Source organism: Mesocricetus auratus, unplaced genomic scaffold, assembly GCF_017639785.1.
Source record: "Mesocricetus auratus isolate SY011 unplaced genomic scaffold, BCM_Maur_2.0 Super-Scaffold_100676, whole genome shotgun sequence".
Taxonomy (NCBI): domain Eukaryota; kingdom Metazoa; phylum Chordata; class Mammalia; order Rodentia; family Cricetidae; genus Mesocricetus; species Mesocricetus auratus.
This window is the reverse complement of record NW_024429266.1, coordinates 18,981,431-19,007,042: the sequence shown is the minus strand read 5'-3', so window position 1 is coordinate 19,007,042 and position 25,612 is coordinate 18,981,431. Positions and strand designations below refer to the sequence as shown.

The window sequence follows — 25,612 nt, the reverse complement described above, 5'->3', positions numbered from 1 at the left end:
TTCACCAAATCAGACTTCAGTTATATCTGAACTTTGCCTTGGGGTTAGTAGATATTTGTTTATATCTCTCCAGAAATATTATACAACATAGATATACTATAGTTCCAGCCTACTGTATATAGGTAGATTTGGCACTGTTACTCTCATCTTTGTTGCACAGCATTTGTTGATCAAATTGAAACTTTAGTTCTGTATAAGAAACAATTCTCTGTTTCTTACTATTATGGAAAATACATAATTTCCTTCTGTCTTAGTCTGTTTAGTGTTGTGTCAGGACACTACAGATTAAGTGTTATGTAAGTAAAATAAATGTAATACTGAGTGTTGAAAGCTTGGCAATCCAAGACCTAATCTTTGGCATGAGGTTTCTTTCTGTATCTTTGTTACAGGATATGCTGTTGGTCATAACCCAAGCCTGGTGTTTTCAAAACCTTCTATTTTCATTCCAAGATTTGGGATAAAGTCTCACACAGATTGTAAAGAAGCAGCGAAACTTTATTCATGCAAAGTGACAGTACAGACCAGACATGAATATTCATGAAGAGCAACAGTGAGCCACATGAGGAAGGGGGCTCAAGGGCCTGAGATTTTCTTTGGAGCCCTTTTCATGGAGTTCAAGAGAAGGAGGAGTTGGGTTGCTGAAAAGGTGTGAGACAGGTGAATCTTCAGTTCAACTGATGGGCTTAGGTTAGGTAGGCATTTCCTTCCTCTACACATCCCTTTCCACACAGTATTTTATTTTGATTATATACACACAATTATACATAGGAAGAAGTGGCAAATAGTATATTCATCATAAAAACTCCCTTTGAGTATAGAGTTTGTCTTGTACAGGTAGTCAAACTAGTCTGGGCTGGGTCAGATCATCTTTCTTTGTATCAAGAAGGTTCTGTGACACATTGAATATAAATAAGTATTTTATGAAATATTTCTAAGGACAGTAATAATTTCACTGTTTGCAATATATATATGTACATATATATATATATATTTGCAACCTGATATATGTGTGTGTCCATGTGGTCAAACAGTTTTCAGTTATATTGTGAGAAGAATATTGTGTGTACACAGGAGATACAGATGGTAGTCTCTGGCTGGAAAGTGCACTTGTGGTTATTGGACAAGAAAAGTGGAGTCTCAAGTGTCTAAGCTCTTCCCCATGCTAGCCTGTCTCATCCTCATGTGCTGGAAGAACAAAGCTAAAACAAAACAAATAATAAAGGAAGAACAAACATAATTGCCTTCCACAAATCATTTTCTAGTAACATTGATTTATTTATGGGAAGTGATCATCAACTAAACATAATCTATTAAGCCCAAATTTTCAGGATTATCAGAATGGGAAATAAAATATGGATTTCCAAGATGAGAGTTGCACTCATCCTTTTCTCTTATGTCTTCCTGCCATTATTTCTTCTATTCCCACCTTTTCTTTGCCCTTACCTCCATGTCAGATCGTTGCCCCCTGTGACAATTCGTATTGATTGTGAACCAGACAGGATCTAGAATCACTCATGAGAATACCTTTCGAATGTACATGAGGGGCTTTCTAGATGGGGTTAGGAATTTGAAACACTCATCTTAAGTGTGGGTGGTATAGTCGAATAGAATAGATTTAGATTTATAATTGAATAAAAAGAGAGAGAGAGACATAGGGAGATACAGAGACACACACAGAGCACTCTGCTCTGCAACTCACCTCCTTCTGCATCCTGCTATGATCACAATGTGACTCTCCATCTCACTCACCTCTACCACTAAACTGTGAGCAAAATTAAACCTGTTCCTCCTTAATTTGCTTTGGTCTGGTGTGTTTTCAGATCAGGGAGAGAGTTTACAATACTCCAGAAAGGCCCCTCTGGGAATCCTGACTAATTTCTTAATTCCTTTGTCATAGGGCTTGCTCATTTGCTCTCAGGATTTCTGGTGACATATTTCATACTAGAATTGGAGTTGAAATTCTTTACTGCTGCAAATATTTTTCCCTACTCTTAACACCCCACTTTGGGGGATTCTTTGCTTAAGTAGTTAAACTGTATAACACACTCACATTTACTCAGCAAAATGGGTCAAATCTTGTCCTGTCCTCAGCATACTAGTTTTGGAAACTGAACTCAAGGCTGAATTCAAACTTCTCCTGTGTCTTTTTAATGCCTTGGCTTTTCTGGGCAGGACACAGTCTATTTGTTCTTTAACATGATTTGTCCTTAAACAACACACTTAAAACCTGTATTCCACAGATTTATCTGGAGACCACTAACTTTTTATTTTACAGCAACTCTCAAATGGTTGAAAGATATTCCCAGGGAATCACTGCTTTATAGAAAATGTGAGTTTTTTTAAGTTTTTTAAACTTATAGATTACCAATGATAAAGATTATATACACAAACATGAAATTTAGATTAATACAAAATGTATAAAGAATAGAATGAAGCACTGTTTCCTAGAATTAAGAGCAGGCTGGGCTGTGGTGGCTGCAGGCCTTGAATCCCAGCAAAAGGGACTCAGAAGCTGGAACATCTCTGAATTTGAGGCCGGCCTAGTTTACAAAGTGATTTTCAGGATATTAAGCACTAAACAGTGAAACCCTGTCTTGGAACACAAAGAGAGAAACAAACAATCAAAGAGCTGGCTTTAATTGGTATGCATTTCAAAAGGTAATATATACATTTACATTTTGGACTTGAATGTTATATCTGTTAACAATATCCTTGGCATCCAGGTTTTCAGGAGTATGGTTCTAGGGAGGTTTTCATAATTGTATCAGTGCTGAGAGACTTTTCTTCTGACTTTGATGACCTTAAAGAAGAAAACGCTGAGGTTAGATCAGTTGAAATGCAGATGGCTCCTCACTTCTCTCCACGTTCCTGCTGACTAGTCAGCATGAGTCACATCCCTTTTCTCACTCTGGCCTATCTCCTGCAATGCCTCTCTGTGCTTGGAATCACCTTTGTTTCCTTGTTTGGGACTATGAAACTACCTAGTCACTCCTACAGGCTTGAGCACAAAGCTATAGTGGAGAGGAAAGAGCTGAGGTACCTGAGGTAAAGACTGAGTTGCAGAGTCTCACTGAACTACAGGTTGGGAAGAGTGAGAAAAGGCTTTGCTGTTGGAGTTGCCACTGGGAAGGTTTGGAACTCTGCCTGAGGGTCTGAGAGTGATGGTACTGTAAGAGCGGTTCTATGTGAATGAACAGGTGATCCCTTATAGCATATTTTGGTCAGATTTGCTCAGGGCAGCCTTGGGAACTAAACATTTCTGTTCCTGATCTTCTGCAACAGAAATTATTTGAATGTTATAGATGAAGACCCTAAGTTCTTTGTGTTTTAGTCTTTAGTAAATTTGAAAAATCAGAGCATCAGAATTTGAAACAAACATATTTTTTTGCAAGCAAAATATTTTTTGTCTTGTAGCATGCACACATTTATTTTAATGAGAATGTCAGTGATGTCATCAGATTTGCATGTGCATTACATTGTGCATTTATTCTTTTTTGATAATATTGTTAAACTTTTTACACATGCAACAAACATCTCAATTAACCTGAGTTCCACCAAATGAAATAGTTTCTATTATTTAGCTAAACATTTATAAACATTTGAATATTTCTGAATTTATTTTCTGTATTATGATTTAAAAATCCTTACTTAAAATATAATGGAAGGAAGTTTATTTATCAAATTCACAAGTTAATTTTTCCTCCACTTGTTGGATTTTCTATGTAATGCCAACAGTCAAGTTTTACTAGAGTATTAAAAAATATGATTCTTAGGAAGAATGGTATTTCCCAGAGTACACACCTGCATATAACTGTGCCTTACAGACCTCAGCTGCCATGTGTCTTCACTTGAGGACAATTCAAAGCAAACAAGCCGAAGTTTATTCCCTGGGTCACACTTGATATTGGTCAGCCGTCCATAGACAACCACTTCCATTCTCCCGGTGTCATCTTCTATGCCATAGCAAATGAAGTTATTCCTCTCATTTTTCTGAAAAACAAGTTAAGTTTCATGCTTTAGGAAATATGTCAAAACTTGTCACACCTATGAGAAATAGAGTGTCATAATAAACCTGTCCTTGACAAAACAAGTATGGCTCTTAGGTTTAGAATCACAGACACAAGGGCCAGTGAGATGGCTCAGTGGGTAAGGGTAATGGTGTTGTTAGCAAGCCTGACTACCTGGGCTCCATTATCAGGACTCATGGTAGAAGGACTGTACTCACTTGTGAAGCTTCTCTTCTGACTTCACAATACTTTCATGGCCTTTGTGTTTCCTCTCAACCCTCACAGACAATATAAAGAAACAACTGAAAGAATAGAATTATAGGAACAAAGGAGTTTAAGGTGTTCTGGTGAACAAATCTTTTCTTGGAAGTCACTCTGGAGGTTTTGTGAGCCTAGCCTTTAATGACTGAGCCATCAGTGCGGCCCTTGGAAGCCAATGTTAAGTTTTACCTACCTGAGGACTTCATATGCTGGGAGTCTTTAGGACAATGAGTATCTTACTAAGTACTAGTGATAATATATCAGACTAGCTGAGGTTTCATAAGGTTCCCAAGTAAGAGGTCAAAAATGAAAAACTAAATATAAGCCAAAACCCATTTAGTTACCACTGCTGGTTCCTTATGTATACATAGGGGGCCTTTGAAGAAAATGCACTTAGGCCTCATTGTGTATCTGAGAAACATTATTATAAGTCCTTTTTATTTTCTTTATTTTAATTTTTATTGAAAATAACGTTATTTTCAAAGAACATGTTCTGATCATACTTTTTCCTCCCCGCCTCTTCCTGGATATTCCTCTCCTTTCTACCTTTCTGAGTCCACACCTTTCTCATCTGTCTTAAGAAAAGAAACAGGTGAATAAAAAGACAATCCAGCAAGAATAAAATAAAATGATCACACTATCAGACATAAAAAAGATATATCCAGGCTACAGAGCCTCCCTTTCTGGTGGGAGCCACGTACCCCAGATTCCTGGTCTTCTCCCCCACCAATGGGACCAGTGGACCAGGTAAACCAGACCCTGTATCCTGGCCTGCCTTCCAGTGCCTAAGGACTGCCTGGGGACTGCCACAGAGCCTTCCCTCCCGGGAGGATCCTATGCACCCCAGAATCCTGGTTTTATTTTCCACCAACGGACCAGGTAAACCAGGCCCTGTATCCTGGCCTGCCTTCCAGTGCTTGGGGACTTCCAGGGGACTGCTACAGAGTCTCCCCTCCCTTCAAGAGCCTACGCACCAGCACCCCAGATTCCTGGTCTTCTCTTCCACCAACGGGACTAGGGGACCAGTGCCTGCACCACCAGTGAGCCTTCCACACATAATTCCACCACCAACAACCATTTCAAATCAAAGAAGAATGAGCAATCAATGGTCACTAATATCCCTCAATATTAATGGTCTTAACTAGCTCATAAAAAGACACAGGCTAGCAGAATGGATTCGAAGACAGAACCCATCCTTTTGCTGCATATAGGAAACACACCTCAGCCTCAAAGACAGACTTTACCTCAGAGTTAAAGGTTGGACAAAGATTTTCCAATCAAATGGACCCAAGAAACAAGTAGGGGTAGCAATCCTAATATCTAACAAATTAGACTTTAAAATAAAATCAATCAAAAGAGATGAAGGAGGTCATTACATACTAATCACAGGAGAAATGCAAGATGAGGTTTCAATTCTGAACATCTTTGCCTCAAATACAAAGGTATCCATGTTCGTAAAAGAAACATTACTAAAACTCAAATCACATATAAAGCCTCACACACTTATAGTGGGAGATTTCAACACCCCACTCTCACCACTAGACAGGAATACCAGACAGAAACTTAACAAAGAAGCAAAGGGGCTAATGGAAGTTATGATCCAGTTGGGATTAACAGACATCTATAGAACATTCCATCCAAATAAAAAAGAATATAACTTCTTCTCAGCACCACACGGAACCTTCTCAAAAATCGACTACATACTTGGCAACATATCAAATCTCAACAGGTACAAAAAAATTGGAATAACTCCATGTATCTTATCAGGTCATCATGCGTTAAAATTAGAATTCAACAACAACACAAATTGCAGAAAACCTGCAAACTTACGGAAATTGAATAATGCAGAATTGCACCATTCATGGGTCAAAGAAGAAATAAAAAAAGAAATTAAGACTTTCTAGAATTTGATGACAATGAAGACACAACATACCCAAACCAACGGGACACTTTGAAAGCAGTTCTACGAGGGAAGTTCATAGCACTAAGTGACCACATGAGGAAACTAGAGAATTAACAGCACAGCTGAAAGCTCTAGAACACAAAGAACTACTCACACAGGAGGAGTAGACACCAGGAAATAATCAAACTGAGGGCTGAACTCAATAAAGTAGAAACTAGGAAATCAATACAAAGTATCAATGCAACAAAGAGTTGGTTATTTGAGAAAATCAAGATAGACAAACTTTTGTCCAAACTTACTGAACGGCAGAGTGTGAACATGCAAATTAACAAAATCAGAAACAAAAAGGGGGACATAACAACGAACTCTGAGGAAATTCAAAGAATCATCAGGTCATCCTTTGAAAACCTGTATTCCACAAAATAAGAAAATTTACTGACAAATTTGTGGATAGCTATCACTTGCCAAAATTAAATCAAGAACAGATAAGCAATTTAGATTGACCTATAACCCCTATGGAAATAGAGGCAGTCATCAAAAGTCTCCCAACCAATAAAAGCCCAGGTCCAAATGGCCTCTGTGCATAATTCTACCAGGAATTTAAATAACTGCTTATACTAATTCTTCTCAAATATTCCATGCAATAGTAGCAGAAGGGTCTTTGCCAAACTCTTTCTACCAGGCTTCAATAACTTTGATACCCAAGCCACACAAAAACACAACTAAGAAAGAGAACTTCAGACCAATCTCCCTCATGAACATTGATTCAAAAATATGCAATAAAATACTGGCAAATAGGATCCAAGAACACATCAAAACAATCATTCACCACGATCAAGTAGTTTTCATCCCAGGGATGCAAGGATGGTTCAACATATGAAAATCCATCAATGTAATCCACCATATAAACAAGCTGAGAAACAAAAATCACATGATCATCTCACTAGATGCACAAAAAGTCTTTGACAAAATTCAACACCCCTTCATGATAAAGGTCTTGAAGAGATCCAGGATAACAGGAACATACCAAAACATAACAAAAGCTATATCCTGCAAACCAACAGCCAACATCAAACTTAATGGACAGAAACTCAACACGATTCTGCTAAAATCAGGTACAAGATAAGGCTGTCTACTCTCTCCATACCATTTCAATACTGTACTTGAAGTTCTAGCTAGAGCAACAAAAGTAGATCAAGGGGATACAAATTGGAAAGGAAGAAGTCAAACTTTCACTATTTGCAGATGATATGATAATTTAAATAAGTGACTAAAACTCTACCAGGTAACTCCTACAGCTGATAAATACTTTCAGAAATGTGGCAGGTTACAAGATCAACTCAAAAAAATCAGTATCCGTACTATATACAGACAATAAAAGGGCTGAGAAAGAAATCAGAGAAACATCACACTTTACAGTTACCACAAACAACATAAAATACCTTGGGTAACACTAACTAAAGAAGTGAAAGACCTGTATCACAAGAACTTTGAATCTTTAAAGAAAGCAATTAAAGAAGACAACAGAAAATGGAAAGATCTGCCATGCTCTTGGATAGGTTGGATCAATGTAGTAAAAATGGCAATCCTGCCAAAAGCAATCTACAGATTCAATGCGATCCCCATTAAAATACCAACACAATTCTTCACAGAACATGAAAGAACAATAATCAATTTTGTATGGAAAAACAAAAGACCCAGGATAACTAAAACAACCTTATTCAACAAAGAAACATCTGGAGGCAACAGCATCCCTGACTTCAAGCTCTATTATAGAGCTGTAGTCCTGAAAACAGCTTGGTATTAGCACAAAAATAGATAGGTAGACCAATGGAATCAAAATGAACACCCTGATATTAACACATACATGTATGAACATCTGGTCTTTGATAAAGAAGCTAAAAATATACAATGGAATAAAGAAAGCATCTTCAACAAATGGTACTGGCATACTTGGATGCTGGCATGTAGAAGAATGTGGATAGATTCATGCCTGTCGCCATGCACAAAACTTAAGTCCAAATGGATCAAAGTCCTCAACATAAATCCAGCCACACTGAAACACTTAGAAGAGAAAGTGGATGGTACCCTGGAACAAATTGGTACAGAAGACAGCTTCCTGAACATTACACTAGTAGCACAGACAGTGAGGTCAACATTTAATACATGGGACCTCCAAATCTGAGAAGCTTCTGTAAGGCAACGGACATAGTCAAAAAGACAAAAAGGCAGCCCCCCAGAAGGGGAAAATATATACACTAACCCCACCTCTGACAGAGGGCTGATCTCCAAAATTTACAAAAAACTCAATAAGCAAGTCTCCAAAACACCAAAGGATCCAATTAAAAAGTGGGCTACAGAACTACATAGAGAATTCTCAATAAAGGAGTCTAAAATGTCTGAGAGGCACTTGAGAAAGTGCTCAACATCTCTAGCCATCCAAGAAATGTAAATCAAAACAACTCTGAGATACCATCTTACTCCTGTCAAAATGGCTAAAATCAAAAACACCAAGGACAGTTTATGCTGGAGAGGTGGTAGAGAATGGGGCACACTCCTCCACTGCTGGTGGGAGTGCCATCTTGTACAGCCACTTTGGAAATCAGTATGGAGATTCCTCAGGAAAATGGGAATAAGGCTACCACAAGACCCAGCAACTCCACTCTTAGGCATATATCCAAAAGATGCATATTCATACAACAAGGACATCTGTTCCACTATGTTCATAGCAGCATTATTTGTAATAGCCAGAACTTGGAAGCAACCTAGATGCCCCTCACCTGAAAAGTGGATAGAGAAAATGTGGTACATTTACACAATGGAGTACTATTCAGCAGAGAAAAACAATGGAATCCTGCAAATTTCAGGCAAATGGATGGCACTAGAAGAAATCATCCTGAGTGAGGTAACCCAGACACAAAAAGACAAACATGGTATGTATTCTCTCATATATGGATTTTAGACATAGATCTGGGGAGTGCCATTCTATAATCCCACTGCCAGAGAGTCTGGGAAACAGCACCTTCATTAAATGGCTGATGGAAGCAGAGGCAGACTCCTACAACTAAACACTGAGCTGAACTCAAGGAACCCAGTGACAGAGAGGGAGGACTGATGAGCCAAGGGGTTAAGACTGGGCTTGTTTAACTCCAAGAAACAGCTGACCTGACAAGTCTTAGCTTTTGAATCCTAGACTGACGACTGGGAATCCAGCATGGGACTGATCAAGACCCCCTGAATGTGGTTGTCAGCGAGGAGACCTAGGCAATCTATTGGGCCTTGGGTAGTAGATCAGCATTTATCCCTGGCATACAAATGGGCTTTGGGTGCCCATCCAGCAATGTGAGATGCACTCCCACTCTGGACTCTTGGGAGTGTCTAGGCCCCGCCCTGGATGAAATGACAGACTATGGTCACTCCCATGGAGTGCCTCACTCTCCTTGGGGAAATGAAGGGGCATTGGGGGGGTTGGTGGGAGGACAAAGGATGAGGGAGGTAAAGGGAGAGGGACCTGGGATTGACGTGTGAAGCTACCTTGTTTCTAATTTAAATTTAAATTAAAAAATAATAAAAACATGCAGCTTTGTCTGAAAATTATAAAAAAAGATATATTATGAGAAACAAATAGATAAGCACAGCCTGCCGGTCATCCAGAAAGACAGACAGACAGACACACACACACACACAAACACTTTTTAAATAGATTACTTTTGCTCAGTGCACACATGGATTCACTCTATGCCTTCCTAATCCCTCAAAGGTTAAATCTACAGCATTTTGTTCTGGTATTGTAGTTTGTGTCCCACTTAGCTTACTTATTAATCATGTAAGGAGATGTTCCAGCACAGACAAAAACAGCATACATTAAAGTAAAAAGCCATGACTGATTCTTACACAATAAATTATGAAATCATGCATTGAACAAGAGCACAGATGAAGTGATGCACTGGCATGTAAAGAAACACCAGAATGTCACAGCCTCACTGTGCCTTGTTATAAATTGTGAAATTAAACTAGTGTGTTAAATTCCTCTTTCTCTAATTTTTAAAAACATTAGTAACTCCTTCAGAATATCTTGATAAAACATAAAGAATATGATAATGAGAACAGCTTAAAGATACAATTCTGGCTTGTTGGACATGGCTTTATTTTAGGGCACAATAATCACTTGGGTTTTTTTTTTTAGTCTCATCATCTCCAACTGTACCTAGGTTATGGATGATTCTTCATTTACAACTGAGTTGCCAAGAATATGAGTAAGGTACCTCCTAAAGAAACAAACTCTAAAAAGAAAGTGTGGTATAAACTGAACAGTGTCTGGGAATAGGATGGCTATAGATGGGTTGGCACAACCAGGAAATATGACAAAGGGTATTGAAGGATTACCTTTTAAAGAATTTTCATGTCACCTTGAGAAGAATGGTAAGAGAATATCCCTGTCTCCAAAGTAAGGAAGTCTTAGAGAACTCTTACTGACATGAAAGGCAGTTACTTCCTGTGTTGAGTAAGTTGAGTAAATTCCAATGACAAGTTAAAACTTAAAATCTCAGATTGCAAAATAAATTTTACAATTAATGCAGTGGCTCACCTTAAATACCATAAACTCTCCATTCACATATGTCCCTTTCGTTTGTGAGAAAAGATCCTTGATTTTAGGAGTTGCATTGGCTCTTTGCTTCAGTGTATTTGGGATAACCATTGCTTGGTTAACATTCACATCAGACACAGAGTAAGTGCTGTATATCTCCAGAAATCCATTGAAGCCAAAATAATCAGTTATTGCAATGATCCTTTTTGGAATGAATTTGTTCTTTAGGGCTGCATCAAAAACCTTCACTCTGAAGAATTCAGTCTCAGTAGCCACTGTAGCATGGAACATCATTTTGTTGTTAATCATATCATAAGTAAATGGTTCTGTTACTTTCAACACCATAACTTCTTTGATTCCACGCTGATGCCCATGTTCCTTAGAAGGCTCCTTTGGTAGGTTTTCACTCTCTGATTTCTGTATACAACACAGACAGGATAAACATGCATAATTCAGGCAGATCACAATGCACAAATTAACTGAGTAGAGTGGAGAACATCTAAACAATTCTTGCCATATTATAACATAGGTAAAGGAAGAAATGGGTATGTACCTTAATCACTACCTAGTGATAATAGTTATTACTGAGCATGCCTGGTAGATAAAGGGATTATACTTATAGTTTGGAGAATGTACACAAAGCCTCCAATGCTCTAATCATGTCTTCCATCTCCAAACATTTTGAAGAGTTAAATTACAAAACCTTGACTAAAAGTCAGATCTTTCTAGTAAAAGGAATAGGTAGGCTGTCTCAGGAAGATCCCCTCAAATATTGTTAATTAGAAAGAGTTCAGGCTAGCAGCTCTTCTGTTTGAATAATAGCAGGCATGGAGGAGAATCCTGGCACCAGGAAAAGGTCATTAAGTCATTTTACTTTGATCACCGGCATCTTCAGTATCTGGCTCCATTTCTGACCATTAGGAGAGCACTTGGAAAGGAAGCAACACTGTAGAACTTAAAGAGAAAGCATGGTGGCAGTCATGGCCACCTGGGTACCAGCTCAGGGAGGCAGCAATAACTGAAACATACAGTCTTCACCCTGTGAGTGGCAGGGTTTAACTGTGATACTTGATGGATGTGTTCTAACATCAGGAAGTACATTTCCAATATAACTCGCTAGGCAGATTAGATGAGGACATTGACTGGGAGATTAAATGAGAAGTTTTTTCAAGGTCATAATTGCTGTAGTTATATTAAGAAAGGATCAACATGGGGACAAGGAGATGATCCCTATGATAAGGAATGGCTGTGAGAGTTTTGGTCTATCCCTGAGGAGTCTGAAGGTGATTCTCAGCAAAAGTGACCATTACAATTATACAGTATTTGTTCAGTGAATGGGGAAACCCCAGCTGAGAAGAGCACAGAAAGTTGAAAATAACCTCTGAAGTTGAGTCACCAGGAAATGGAAAAGGACTGAGAAGGAACTAGGCAATGGAGATTGATACATTCCTGTGTTAATCCTTGTCTATCTACTCTATACCTTTTTCTTCTCAACCCTAAGCAGAGAATTGGTTGTCATCATTAGAAATCGTTCCACAAATACTTACCTTTTCAATACCATGGAGGTCATGATATATGATTTGATATATTAACAAATCATTTCATAACCTGAGGAAAATCTTTGTAGTAGAGGACCAGTGAGACTTTTTCCACATTTGTTGTGAGCCCAGTGATATGCTTTGAGAACTGGCAAGGACTGGGAATAGGAAAGTGGTACCTTCTTTGAGGAAGGAATGGATGGTGTTGGTGGAGGCTTTTGAGGAGTCTGGAGACAACCTTCATCTTTTCCTGCGTTGCTTCGTGAAGGTCCTGGAAGCTGTGTTGGCTCCTGGGTGAGCTTCCTTTTCTTGCCACCTTCAGTTTTTGTGGGTGTTTTTCTCTTTCTCTGAAAGAACAATGTTTGTCTTTATTGATTTTTGGGAATTGAACCCCAGTTTGTACATGGTGAGTTGTGCTTTTCTATGCAGTTTTAGCCCCAGCTCTTAGTAATGTCTTAAGTATTAAGTAAAGTATAATATTTTCAAGGCCATAAGAATATTTGTTTCATTGCTGGACTCTAATTCTATTTGTGACATTGTGTAAACCCCATTGTTAACAAATGGATTGTATAGTGTGGTGGTTTGAATAAGAATGGCCCCCATAGACTCACAGATTTGAATGCTTGTTCGCCAGGTACTGGCACTATTAGGTGATGTAGCGTTGTCAGAGTAGGTGTGCTTTGTTCGCAGAATTGTGTGACTGAGAGGTTTTCCTTGAGGTTTCAGATGCTCAAGCCAGGCCCTCTCTCATTCTCCCTTATTGCTGCCTGTGGAGATGTTTAATTCTCTGCTACTTCTGCAGCACAATGCCTGTCTGTATGCTCTATGCTTCTTTCAACTATAATAATGGACTGACCCTCTGAATGTAAGTAAGTCCCAATATATGTATGTGGGTGTCTTATAAGAATCGTTGTAGTCATGATATTTCTTCAAAGTAATGGAAACCCTAACCTAAGACATAATAATTGGCTCAAAGAGGAGTATAAAATTACATTTATCTCACCCTCTTTATCCTGTGATGGAAGAAGAGTATTAGTTATAGAATTACAAAGGCCATACTTATGATCAATCTTTTAAAGGCCACATGCAAAAGAAACTGCTGTTTCAATAAATGGTCTTGAAAAAGCCACATAGTGATTGTATGTTTGCATCATGGGAGGTTACACTGCACATGTTAGAGCACATGGGAAATCTTACGCAAAGTGAGTTACAGGTCACTATGAATCTGCTGACTTAGAACCCTGTTCTCACTAGGACCTTGGACTAGTTAGCTAGAGTATGAAACCTTTCCAAGGAATTGAGAAGGTAAAGAACTCGAGTAGAAATGTTTTTGTGGAAGATTGGCCACCTTACCTTTGAAGAGGGTTTATTCTTGTTGAATTCATCATCAGTGGAAAGAGATTGGGAACTACTGGGTTCATCTTGCTTTTCTTTTTTCACTGCAGTTTTATTTTTTCCTTTCTTTTGCTTTTTAACTATAAGGAAAGAAAACACAATAAATCCAGAGAAATGGTTAAGATAGCTGAAGCTCATTCAGAATTAATTATTCTCTTTCTGTTTTAAAAAATGAAATTGATAAGTTATTCCATTTTCATTAATAACTTTATAGAAAGACAATAATTTCATGTTGATTATAACAAAACCTCACTCCTTCAATTTTATCAATACATCTCAGGAGCCAGATTTTGGGGTGAAAACCTACAAGCTCACAGAGCCATAGTAAGCACCCAGTTGACCTTCCTATTGCAGTGGTGTCCCATAAACCCCCTTTTTCTATACTGTCTCAAACCCAAACCCCTCAAACCCAATGTCCCTCACTCCTACTTCTTGTGCTTCTCTGTCACCACTCTCCTGACTTCCTCTTACTCTCTATGTTTTTTTCCTAATCATCCTGTGTTCATTTTATGTCAACTGGTTGCTTGCTCTGCCTCTTGACCTAGGGTTGACTTTATTTTATCCTGTTTACAACATTCAAGCAGAAATCTGTTGGCTTAAGTGTGTGTGCTAGGGCTGCACCACACCAAACCCAGAAAGAATTTTTTTCAGATAAATAGCACAATCTCAGGGTACACAGTGTGATGAATTTTAAGAACTATTTCATCTTTACTCATGTCTGTGTTTCCCTTCATCTGCTGCAGAGGCTCTACCTGGCCAGAATTCCTCCAGTGGTTCCAATTCAGATACAGACACTGCCTCAGGGAATCCTTTGCAAATCCCAGCTGTAGTGAACCCAGATTCTCCATCTTGGAAACTTCTGTTTTTATCATTACAACCCTGTTCCAACCCTCTTATCCCACAGACAGACTTTGAAAACATGAAACTCTTATGATGATACCAATAGGATACCTTTTAAAGAGGATAGTTCCAAGTCATAGTAAAAGATAAAGAATTATGAATTGATGTTTGATGTAACAAAATAATAACATTGAATTTTGATTTCTATATTGGGGATATATCTTTCTATGTAAGTTAGTGTATTCTCAATTGGCAGGTCTCCTTGACTGAGCCTTCGTATGCTAAATTCTCAGGTCAGAGTTGTGTCCAGTATATCCAATACTTTTTAAACCTTGTGACTTTATAAATAAAACTGTCTTCACATCTCTAAAAAGCAGGCTTCTACATATGTTTTAGATCACATATCTTAGCAGAAAATATTAATGAATGTATAAGTCTTAATCCATCATTAAATTTAACTCCATTCAAATGCTTTAAATTATTTTTTTAATTTTTTACTTTATCATGTTCTATTTTTTCCATCATGTTGGGAATTCTAATCTCCCTCAATAACTGTTTTTTGTTTTATTTATCTCCAATGTAAAAGACGTCTATCCAGAAATATATAAATTTTCTCTGTAAGAAAGGGTTTCTCAAAATTGTCAATTTGTTGACATCTCAAATTCTTCAAGCCATATAATTTCTAAGGCACACAGTGGTAAAGAGACCCATCAGCTCTGATCACTGCAGGAAGCTAAAAAGTTTAGGGAGGGTTGAGAAGGGATGAGTAGGACGCTCCTCTGTTACCTTTTGCTTTCTGTGTTTTCAGTGTTTTCACAAAGCCTTTAAGTTCTTTAATGCTTTGACACACATCAATCAGTGTGTCCAGTCCAGCATCTTGTGGAAATTTGTCCTCCATCAGGTCAGCTATTTGAATTCTGTCATAATTCTCTTGCATCTTTTTCGTTAGATTTAGTTTTTTTCTTAGTAAGGACTTGATTGTCCTAAAATGGTTGTCATCCATGCTCTGTATTCCTTGTAAAAGAACACTTTTCTTGTATTCACTCATTTTCTCTAAAATTATGGACAATCCTAAAAGATGAAAAATGGACATAGGATTATACTCACATACAGACAAATTTAAAGCAGGGCTATTTCTGTGTTAGTGAATGGCAACAATTGATAAGGTGAGAGAAAAAAAGTTCAATACAAGCTGTTCCACCTTTCAAAATGGATGTAGAACTTCCATCTTAATAAACGAGTTTAGGAAATTCTTTCCCATTAGTCACCTTAGGTGACTTAGGCTAGTGACAGTTTTGGAGAAATCAAGTTGGTACTTACGTGGAAGCCTCATCCATACTGGCCAGATTTTCCAATTTTGGAAGGCACTATGCACAATATTGGAGGAACAAAATAATCATTAACTTTACTGTGTTGTGTATCTTTGGGTTGCAGTGACAACCAGTATGGCAAGACTTGTTAACTGGTGCAATAGTGTCATGAAGATTTTGGGATTAACCATCTGATTTGTTATTTGATCTAAGGCCTGTATGAGCTGAAACCCATAGCTGGCATCATTACTGAGACTGCAATCCTATGACTAGACTACTCATAGACCCAATTTGAGAACCTACAAATTTCACACAGCTAAATAGGAATATAATTAAACTTACAAATATGCCCATAGATTTTTCAACCCTCATCAGTGAAATTTGTAAGGAACTAATGACAAATATTAGAAAATTAGAAATTTCAAAAAAAAAAAAACAGGCTTTCTGGAAATTCCCTAAATCCTCCAATGAACTATTTTGTGGCTCATTCACATTTTATATACTCCCTTGATGATTTTCAGAGGGAGGAAAGAGCCCAGTGTTTCAGTTTGGGAATCATGCCTGTATTACCTCAGTTTAATTTGATATTAATTTCTAGGGCTGTCAACTACTTCCTTATTTATTGAGGATAACTGAACATCATCCATGCTCAAAGAAACCCAAGGATGAATGGGATATCCACACAATTGCTCATGACAGGGAGATAATGAGTATTAAGAAAAATGCATACTCTGTAAGCCATAAGCCATTTAAAAGTAGATCATTTACATATTCAAGGAGGAGGTGAAAACTGATTCTTAACAGTAAAACTCCCTTCTTCACAGCAGTATTCCAGTTTTTTATGCAATACTGATCTCCAGATCCCAAAGAAAATAAAAATATAAAGTTTTTATTTAGGTTGGTACTTGTGAAAACACAACTATTTCAAGTTCAACACGATATGTAATGACAAAGATTATGTGTAGTTTTTATGGGTTCCATTTATGTGAGACATTTCATTTTGTTATTGAAGGGTCATTGCTTTTGAATTTGGACTAATCATCCCAACCTCAATAGAATTTCCAGTATGACACAATATAGCATACATGCAGCAATGCCAATTCCTGTCCACCAAATTCTGAATTTCAATGTCAAATGTGTGTCCAGCCTCACTTCTAAAAAGATAAACACCTTAAATGTTCAGTGTCTTTGAAACACCTGAAGTCTCTTCCAAATTTCAAAATCTTGCTAAAATACCTAATGCATCTTGAAAATATCCAAAGTTTTTCTTAAATACCCAATGTTTCTGTAAAGCATAGAAGCCTCTCTAAAATGCAGTCTTTTCATGGATCAGGGGAGTTCCAACCTACAATCCCACTGCCAGAGGGTCTGGGATAACTTCTCAGCCTAGATACAGGGAGGGAGGGGCTAGGTCTTGCCCAAAATGATGTGACAGACTTTGATGATTTCCTATGGGAGGTATCACCCTTCCTGAGGATTGGATGGGCTATGGGATGGGGAGATGGTGGGAAGAATGGGAGGATGGGTGGAAGATGGAACTGGGAACTGGCATGTAAAATAATATTGTTTTTAATTTAAATAAAAATTAATTTATAAAAGGATAAGCCCTACACAATTTCCTACAGGCAATTTTGAAGGAAGCATTTTCTCAACTCAGACATCTCTTTCTAGATAATTTTATCTGTGTCAAGTTGACAAAAACCATCCAGAGCATAACCCAGAAAGAAATAATACTTTAACTGCTGGATTTATATCTCAATAATTGTGTATTGTATTTCTTAGTATTTTATGTCTCCTGATAGGATCATAATAAGTAACAACACAAAATATGTTTTATTCCAAATGTGCAGATGCACACAAATCCTCTTCATGTGTAATTTGAAAGAGCAAACTCATGTGTGAACTTGAGAAGATGCACAATAGTTTGATAGATACAGCAGAATATTTCTCAAATACTAAATAAATAAGATATAAACATTTGAAAAAAATTAGAATGTTTTAGAAACATAAGTGATATACCAAGAGAGATAACCTTACACATGTACATGTCTGATATCAACTTCTAAAATACTCTGTTCAAGTACACATTCAGAGCTCTAGCGGATAAATGAGAACCCTTTAAACATTCTAAAAATAGGCAATAGAGATATATTTACAAGTAACTCTCCATCAGCCCCTGAAAATGAAAAACACAACTCCAAACACTCCAAAACAGAAGAAAACAATAACTTCCGAGACAACAGAAACTAAATCACTATGGTTGAGATCCTGCTGATAAAAAAGATATTGATAAATACATCTGAGTATGATTAAAAACAGATGTACTTGAATAACAGTGGAAATCTGTGAAACTTTGAACTATGTATGTCATTGTTTCTCATGTTGATCAATATCAGAATACTAGAGTGCAGCTCTGCATCCTCATAAATTTTCCTTAAATATTATTTCACAGGAATTCTTTAACGTCACTATCCTAACTGTGACCCAGTCAATCACCAAAGCCAAAAAGTTCCTTCTTTCTCTCCAGCCAAGATAACTAAAGTCTTCTTCTTATTTTCCATTTCTTCATACTTACACTTATGAAGTTATTTTATTATCAATCATGATCAAAATGCATTTCTCGTGGCTCATGGCCCAGTAAGACTGTAGTACCGATGTCTTCCATCTTCCCTGGTGAAGCACTAGAACCTAGTTACTGTGGGTTCACTGCCCGGAAAGCAGCTGCCACAAGCACTCTTCCCTATGATCTTCTGAAGGAAGCAGTTCTATTTTCCCTGTTCCCTAGTGGATTCCACAGAGTTCTCAACTTTACATAGCAGGGGGCAGGACTTACCTTCTTAGCAATTTCTTCAGCGGTATCCAGATCCTAGTTTCTCTACAATGCAAGAAGCAGGGTGAGTTTTATTTAAGTAAGAAGACAAAACTCTCAGTTTGGACAGGGGTGTTGCAATCCCTCAACTTCCAAGAACAAGAAGGATTTTTAACGATGAGAAGAATGACAGTGGTCAGAGTCATTTCACTTCATTTCAAGTTGCGCAACCTTGAATGTCTTGCACTCTGCTATTCCTGGGAGACAAGGGTTGCAAAAGAGAAGGCTCCACCCTTTGTTCTTAGCTTTCGATTTCCCCAGCTAGCAAGATTCAATTTTCTCCTAACTGCATACACTTTACTTGGTTTAGCATGAAAAACAAGGCTCTGTTGTGCTCAGTTGTTTTTCTTACATGTCTTCATAGATTAATTTTGCTAAAGGTTTGCCAATCTTGTTGATTTTTCTCAAAGGAGTAACTGTTTAATTCATTCTCTATAAGGTTTTTATTGATTCTATTTCCTTGAGTTCAGCCCTGAGTTTGATAACTTCTTTCTGTCTACTCCCTTTGAGTACCTTTTATTCTTGTTGGTTTTTCTAGAGCCTTCAAATTATTAATCTAATACCTTTACCGTTTTTTTTTTTACGTAGATACTTAGTGCTATGAACTTGGCCCTTAGAACTGCATTCATTGTTTCTCATAGATTGGTTATGCTGCATTATTATTTTAATTCTATTCTAAAAGGTGTTTAATTTCCTTCTTATTTTCTGTTTGATCCAGTTTACATTCAGTAGAGAGTTGTTTAGCTTTCATGAGTTTGTATACTTCTGTAATGGCATCTTGTTCTGCCACTGGACTTGGGGTGGTGGTCACATCCATATAAGGAAGAGGAGGGGCTTGTGTATCTGCTCTATCCAGAGGCAGTTCTTTATCCCTCAAAGACAAATACCCCTTATCTCTTATCCTTGTCCCGTTCAGCTTCTCAAAGCCTCCCATCTCCTTTACCACTGCCTCCTAGCCCGTTCTAACACAGACCTCCCATTTTCCACTCTTAAAATGACATGTGTAATGTCATTTGCTGCTGTTTTTCTGCCTGAGTCAGAAAGCAGCCACTTTAACTTTTCTTCCTACCTTAATAAATGATCTTTCTATGAAAACAGTCATTTGGGTGTGGTGTCTTCCTAATGCAGGATCTGGAAGGGATCCCCACCTGTTTGGGAATCCCCTTCTGGGTTGGTGGCTTACTTATGAAGGATATACATGTCTTGATTGTTTATATTTTTGTTTTTGCACCGGGAACTAAACATCTCTAGTGGATCTCTGTCACTTCTTTGCTGTGTGGATGTTCAACTTTTTTCCTTGTTATTCCAATCTGACAGATTAGGCCAGGAAAATAATGCTTAGAATTTAACCTTGGGATCACTCCAGGGGTTAACGTTAAGGCTCCAACTAGCCCCAGATCTCAAGTTCTAATTGGAGTTCTGGATTCAAATTCCAAATAATTCTCAAATTGGTGCAGAGACTGGTGTTGATATTAGGTAAGCACCTAAGTTCTGGAATTAATAGCAACCTCTCTAGGTGGAGTTTTTCTGTCCTGGCAGCTTCTCCCAAATAACAACTCTGAGACTTAAAATTAATTATAATTATTCATCTTAGGATTATTACTAACTAGGTTCTACAGCTTAAAGGAATCCATTTTTTATTAATTTATGTGCTACCCCACAATCTTTTTTACCTCATTTACAAGCTTTCCATGTTGCTTCTTTTGCATTTGGATCATGACTTTTGACTCCATCCTTATTCTTCCCAGGGTCCTTAGTTTAGTTCTCCTGCCTAAACTTATCCTGTCTAGTTATTGACCAATAGCTTCTTTATTAAACCAATCACAGTGGCATATAGTCACACAGTGTAAAGGAATATTTCACATTTCCCTCTTTTTCTCTAATTAAAAAGAAAGGTTTTAGCTTTAACAGAGTAAATTTACTGACAACAAAAAGAAGTTTTTCTGACCAAGGCTGTGAGTAGCATTAAACTGTAGGTATAAACTTGATTAATTTAAGGTAAAACTGACAATAAGTTCTGCAGTTTGTAGTGAGTCTTTCTTAGTCCTGCCAGTCAACTCCCAAATCCCTACACAGAGACTTTTCATTAGTTGTGAAACCTTTGCCAATAGCATAGGATTCTTTTTTAGTTAGATCTTATTAATTAAATTAATCCATTTCTATTGATTAATCACTGCCATGTGACTCAGGGATTGTTATCTCATCTACATGTCATGCCTTTTCCACATTGGCGTTTGATTATGCCTTTCCTCTTCCCAGAATCCTCTGTGCCCTAAAATTCTGCCTGTTTCAGCTATTTCCTATATGAATCTGAGTGACATATTTTTACACTATGTGATTAAATATCTAACAACAGAGATTTCTCCCTATTGCCTACTGTCTCCAGGTGAGAGGTTTTGATGAGGTGTATAATGCTAAGTATGAATTTTCTCTTGTGTAGCAGGCCTCAAATCAAACCAGAAAGCAGTTGGTTACCACTCTAACAGTGGGGCCATCACTGTCTCAGGTATTCTACATTTTCGTTTGTCCAAAACTCAAAAAGAAACTGACAACAACATTTCTGGTCTTCTCCATACTGTAAGGGACACAACTTCCGGCAGAGGAGGAGTTGAGTCCTTATGTAAACATCAGGGAGACTGCAGTTTCCTCCAAGATCTCAATCTTGCACTTTTCTTGGAGGAAAGCTTGTTAAGATACAGGGTGTTAACAAAAGCATGCAGAGTAGCAGGATATTTAAGAATAGGTAGGGAACTCCCATCCTGCAAGGAAGATCATTGAGGTCAAGAAGTAAACAACTTAGAGACTTCAGGAAGTTCCTGAAACCAGATATAATAGGGTCCTCCATCCCCAAGAATGTTCAGGCTTGAAGGAGTGTTGTTATGCACTCTCAGATGAGCCAATATGCCTGGACAAAGTAGAGACCAGCCAAGCTACCTGGAAGAGGCTCAGATGAACTAACTAGGTGAAAGGACACTCTCCTAAGCATGGTATTGTCTACAGAGTGTCAAGGGTGCTCTAGGTTTTTAGCTGCTGTGAGCACAATGAAAACAAATCCAGTTGGTTCACTAAATTGGGTTTTACTTGTACCAGAACTTTGACTTTGGGCGAGTAGTCAGATATTTAAACTACTCCAGAAATATTGTCATACAACATAGAGGATAGTTCTAGCGTACTTTATATAGTTATTAACAAAGGTACTCTCATCCTTGTTGGACAGCATTTGTGAATGATATAAATTGAAAAGTTATGTCTATATAAAATGTAATTCTCTGTATCGGACTGTAGAGTGCAGTCTTCCTGCCAGCCTGGTTTGAGAGCCACATCAGTCCCAAATGAACACACAGGAGGCCATATTAACTATGAAACTATTGGCCATTTGCTTGGTTTCTTACTGCCTATTTCTGACTTAAGTATTTACCCCATAATTGTTAATCTAAGTATTTCTCTTACCGGAGAAAGGGTCTGAACCTTTTACTCCTCTGGAGGCTACATCGTGACTGCCTGTGTCTCTCTTTCCCAGAATCCTCCTCAACTCCTAGTCCCACCTGTCTTCCTTCCCTATTGGCCAACAGTGCTTTATTCAACAACCAATAAGAGACAGATTTACAGAAATGACATCTCCCATCATCAGACTATTACAGAAAGCACATAATTTCCTTCTGTCAAAGTCTGTTTTGTGTTATGTCAGGGCACTATAGTTAAAGTGTTATATAAAGAAAATAAATGTAATACTCAGTTGGGAATCCAAGAACTAGTCTTGAACATTTGGTGCAGTTTCTTCCTGTATTTTTGTTACAGGATATGGTGGAGGTCAGAGTCTAAAATCTTGCATTTCCATTCAAAGATTTGGGGTAAAGTCTCATACATTTTAAAGAAGGAATTTTAAAGAAAACTATATTAATGGAAAACTGACAGTACAGATCAGATAGGAATATATGTGAAGAGCAACAATAAGCCACTCGAGGAAGGTTGCTCAAGGGCCCCAGTTTTCCTTTGGAGCCCCTTTCATGGAGTTCAAGAGAAGGAAGAATTGTGGTGCTGAAGGGGTGTAACACAAGTGAATCTTCATTTCAACTGATAGACTTAAATTAGGTAGGCATTTCCTTTCTGTAATTATCCCTTTCCACACAGTATTTTTTACTATATACACACAATTATACATAGAAAGAAATAACAAATAGGATATTCATCATAAAATTTCCCTTTGAGGACAGAGTTTGTCTTGTACAGGTAGCCAAACAAGCCTAGGCTGAATCAGACCATCTTTCCTCGTACCAATAGTGTTCTGTGATATATTTGAATATAACTAAGTGTTTAATGAAGGTATCTCTAAAGGCAGTAACCATTTTCATTGTTTTCACAATATATTTTTACAACTTGATGTATGTGTATGGCCATTAGTTTTCAGTTATATTGTTAAAAGAATGTTGTATGCATACAGGAGATGCAGATAATGGTCTCTGGTTGGAAAGTGCTTTTGTGGTTATTGGACAAGTGGCTAAGCTGTTCCCCATGCTAGCCTTACTTCATCCTCATGTGCTGGAAGAGAAAAGCTAAAACACAACAAATAATAAAAAAAAACATTCAGAATTCCCTTCCATAAATGCTTTTCTAGTGACATTGATCTATTGATGGGAAGTGATCAATATGTAAACACACTCTTAATTAAGCCCATATTTCCAGGATAACTAGAATGGGAAAGAAGACGTGGATTTCCAGATGGGAGATGCACTCATCATTAGCTCTTTCCTCCTCCTGCATTTATTCTATTCCCACCTTTCCTTTGCCATTACTCCATGTCAGATCGTTGCCCCATGTGACTGTTAACATTGATTGTGAACCACATAGGATCTACAGTCACTCATGGGAATCCGTTGAACTTGTGCATGAGGGGCTTTCTAGATGGGATTAGAATTTGGAAACACTGCTTTTACGTGTGGGCAGTATTGTTGAATAGGTCAGGTCTTGAACTGAATAAAAAGACTGAGTCAGAGAGATAAAGAGAGACACACAGAGTGCTAAGCTCTGGAACTCACCTCTTTCTGCATCCTGCTGTAATCACAACGTGACTCTCCATCTCACTCTCCTCTACCACTAAACTGTGAGCAAAAATAAACTTGATGCTCCTTCAGTTTCTTTGGTCAGTTGTCAGAGAGAGTTAACAATACTCCTGAAAGGACTCTCTAGGAATACTGACTCATTTCTTAATTCCTTTCTCATAGGGCTTGCTCATTTGCTCTCAAGGTTTCTGGTGACATGTTTCATACTAGAATTGGAGTTGAGATTCCTTATGTTGCAAATTTTATTCCCCACTCTTTTTTTTTTTTTTGGTTTTTTGAGACGGGGTTTCTCTGTATTATTTTGGAGGCTCTCCTGGAACTCTCTCTGTAGACCAGGATGGTCTCGAACTCACAGAGATCTGCCTGTCTCTGCCTCCCAAGTGCTGGGATTAAAGGTGTGCGCCACCAACGCCCAGCTGTTATTCCCCACTCTGGGGGAATTCTTTGCTCAAATAATTAAACACTGTAACACACTTGCATTACTTAGCAAAATGGGTCAGAAGTCTTGTTCTGTCCTCAGCATAATAGTTTTGGAAACTAAACTCAAGCAGAATTCAAACTTCTCCTGTGTCTTATTAATGCCTTGTCTTTTCTGAGCAGGACACAGTCTATTTGCTCTTGAACATGATTTGTCCTTAGACATCACACTTAAAACATGTATTCCACAGATGTATATGGAGGCCACTAACTTTTAATTTTACAACAATTCTCAAATGGTTGAAAGATATTCCCAAGGAATCAACACTTTACAGAAAATGTGTTTTATTTTTTGTTTAATATATAAAACATAGGCTACAAATTATAAAAGTTATAGATACAAAACATGAAATTTATATTAATACATAAATGTATAAAGAATAATAAAAAGCACCATTTTCTAGAATTAAGTGCCGATTCGGGATGTGGTGGCATAGATCTTTTATCCAAGCACGAGGCAGGCAGAGCAGTTTGATCTCTGATTTTGATGCCACTCTGGTCTACAAAGTGTTCCAGGACAACAAGGACTAAACAGAGAAAGCCTGTCTAAAACACTGAAAAAAATTAACTTGCTTTCATAGGTAGAGTATTTCAACAGGTCATATATACATTTATTTCTTGACTTGGATCATATTTACATAAACAGTATCCTTGGCATTCAGATTTTCAGGAGTATGGTTTTAGGGAGGTTTTCATAACTGAATCAGTGTTGATAGATGTTCCTTCTGACATTGATGACCTTAAAGAAGACAAAGTTGAGGTTAAATCAGTTGAAATGCAGATGGCTCCACACTTCTCTCCACATTCCTATTGACTGGTCAGCATGAGTCACATCCCTTTTCTCACTCTGGCCTATCTCCTGAAATGTCTCTCTGTGTTTGCAGCCAGGTTTCTTCACTTGTTTGAGACTATGAAACTAACTAGTCACTCCAACAGGCTTGAGCACAAAGCTGTAGTGGAGAGGAAAGAGCTGAGGTTCCTGAGGTAAAGACTGAGTTGCAGAGTCTCACTGAACTACAGGTTGGGAAGAGTGAGAAAAGGCTTTGCTGTTGCAGTTACCAGTGGGAAGGTTTGGAACTCTGCCTGAGGGTCTGAGAGTGATGGTACTGTAAGAGCGTTTCTATGTGAATGAACAGGTGATCCCTGATATTTCTTCTGTTTCCCCTGCAATAGTGGTCTTTAAAAAAGTGCAAAATGAATCCCACACAGTGTATAAGTATGACAAGGATTGTGGATTTTAGCATATTGTGGTATGCTTTGCTCAGGGCAACCTTGGGAACTTGACATTTCTGTTCATAATCTTCTGCAACAGAAATTATTTGAGTGTTATAGATAAAGACCCCAAGTACTTTGTGGTTAATCTT

The 25,612-nt window shown here is 37.9% G+C and overlaps 1 protein-coding gene across 1 annotated transcript in view; it reads right to left on the bottom strand.

Moving 5' to 3' along the window:
* Nucleotides 1-477: 477 nt before the first annotated feature.
* LOC106021785 overlaps nt 478-25,612 on the bottom strand; it is a 43,813-nt gene continuing 18,678 nt past the window's right edge. The window contains exons 9-15 of the mRNA XM_040738935.1: nt 25,308-25,368; nt 15,319-15,603; nt 13,651-13,772; nt 12,477-12,644; nt 10,760-11,176; nt 3,802-3,990; nt 478-2,800 (exon numbers count right to left, since the gene is read on the bottom strand). Coding sequence (XP_040594869.1) covers nt 2,765-2,800; nt 3,802-3,990; nt 10,760-11,176; nt 12,477-12,644; nt 13,651-13,772; nt 15,319-15,603; nt 25,308-25,368 — 1,278 coding nt within the window. The 3' untranslated portion in view covers nt 478-2,764. The remainder of the gene's footprint in view (nt 2,801-3,801; nt 3,991-10,759; nt 11,177-12,476; nt 12,645-13,650; nt 13,773-15,318; nt 15,604-25,307; nt 25,369-25,612) is intronic.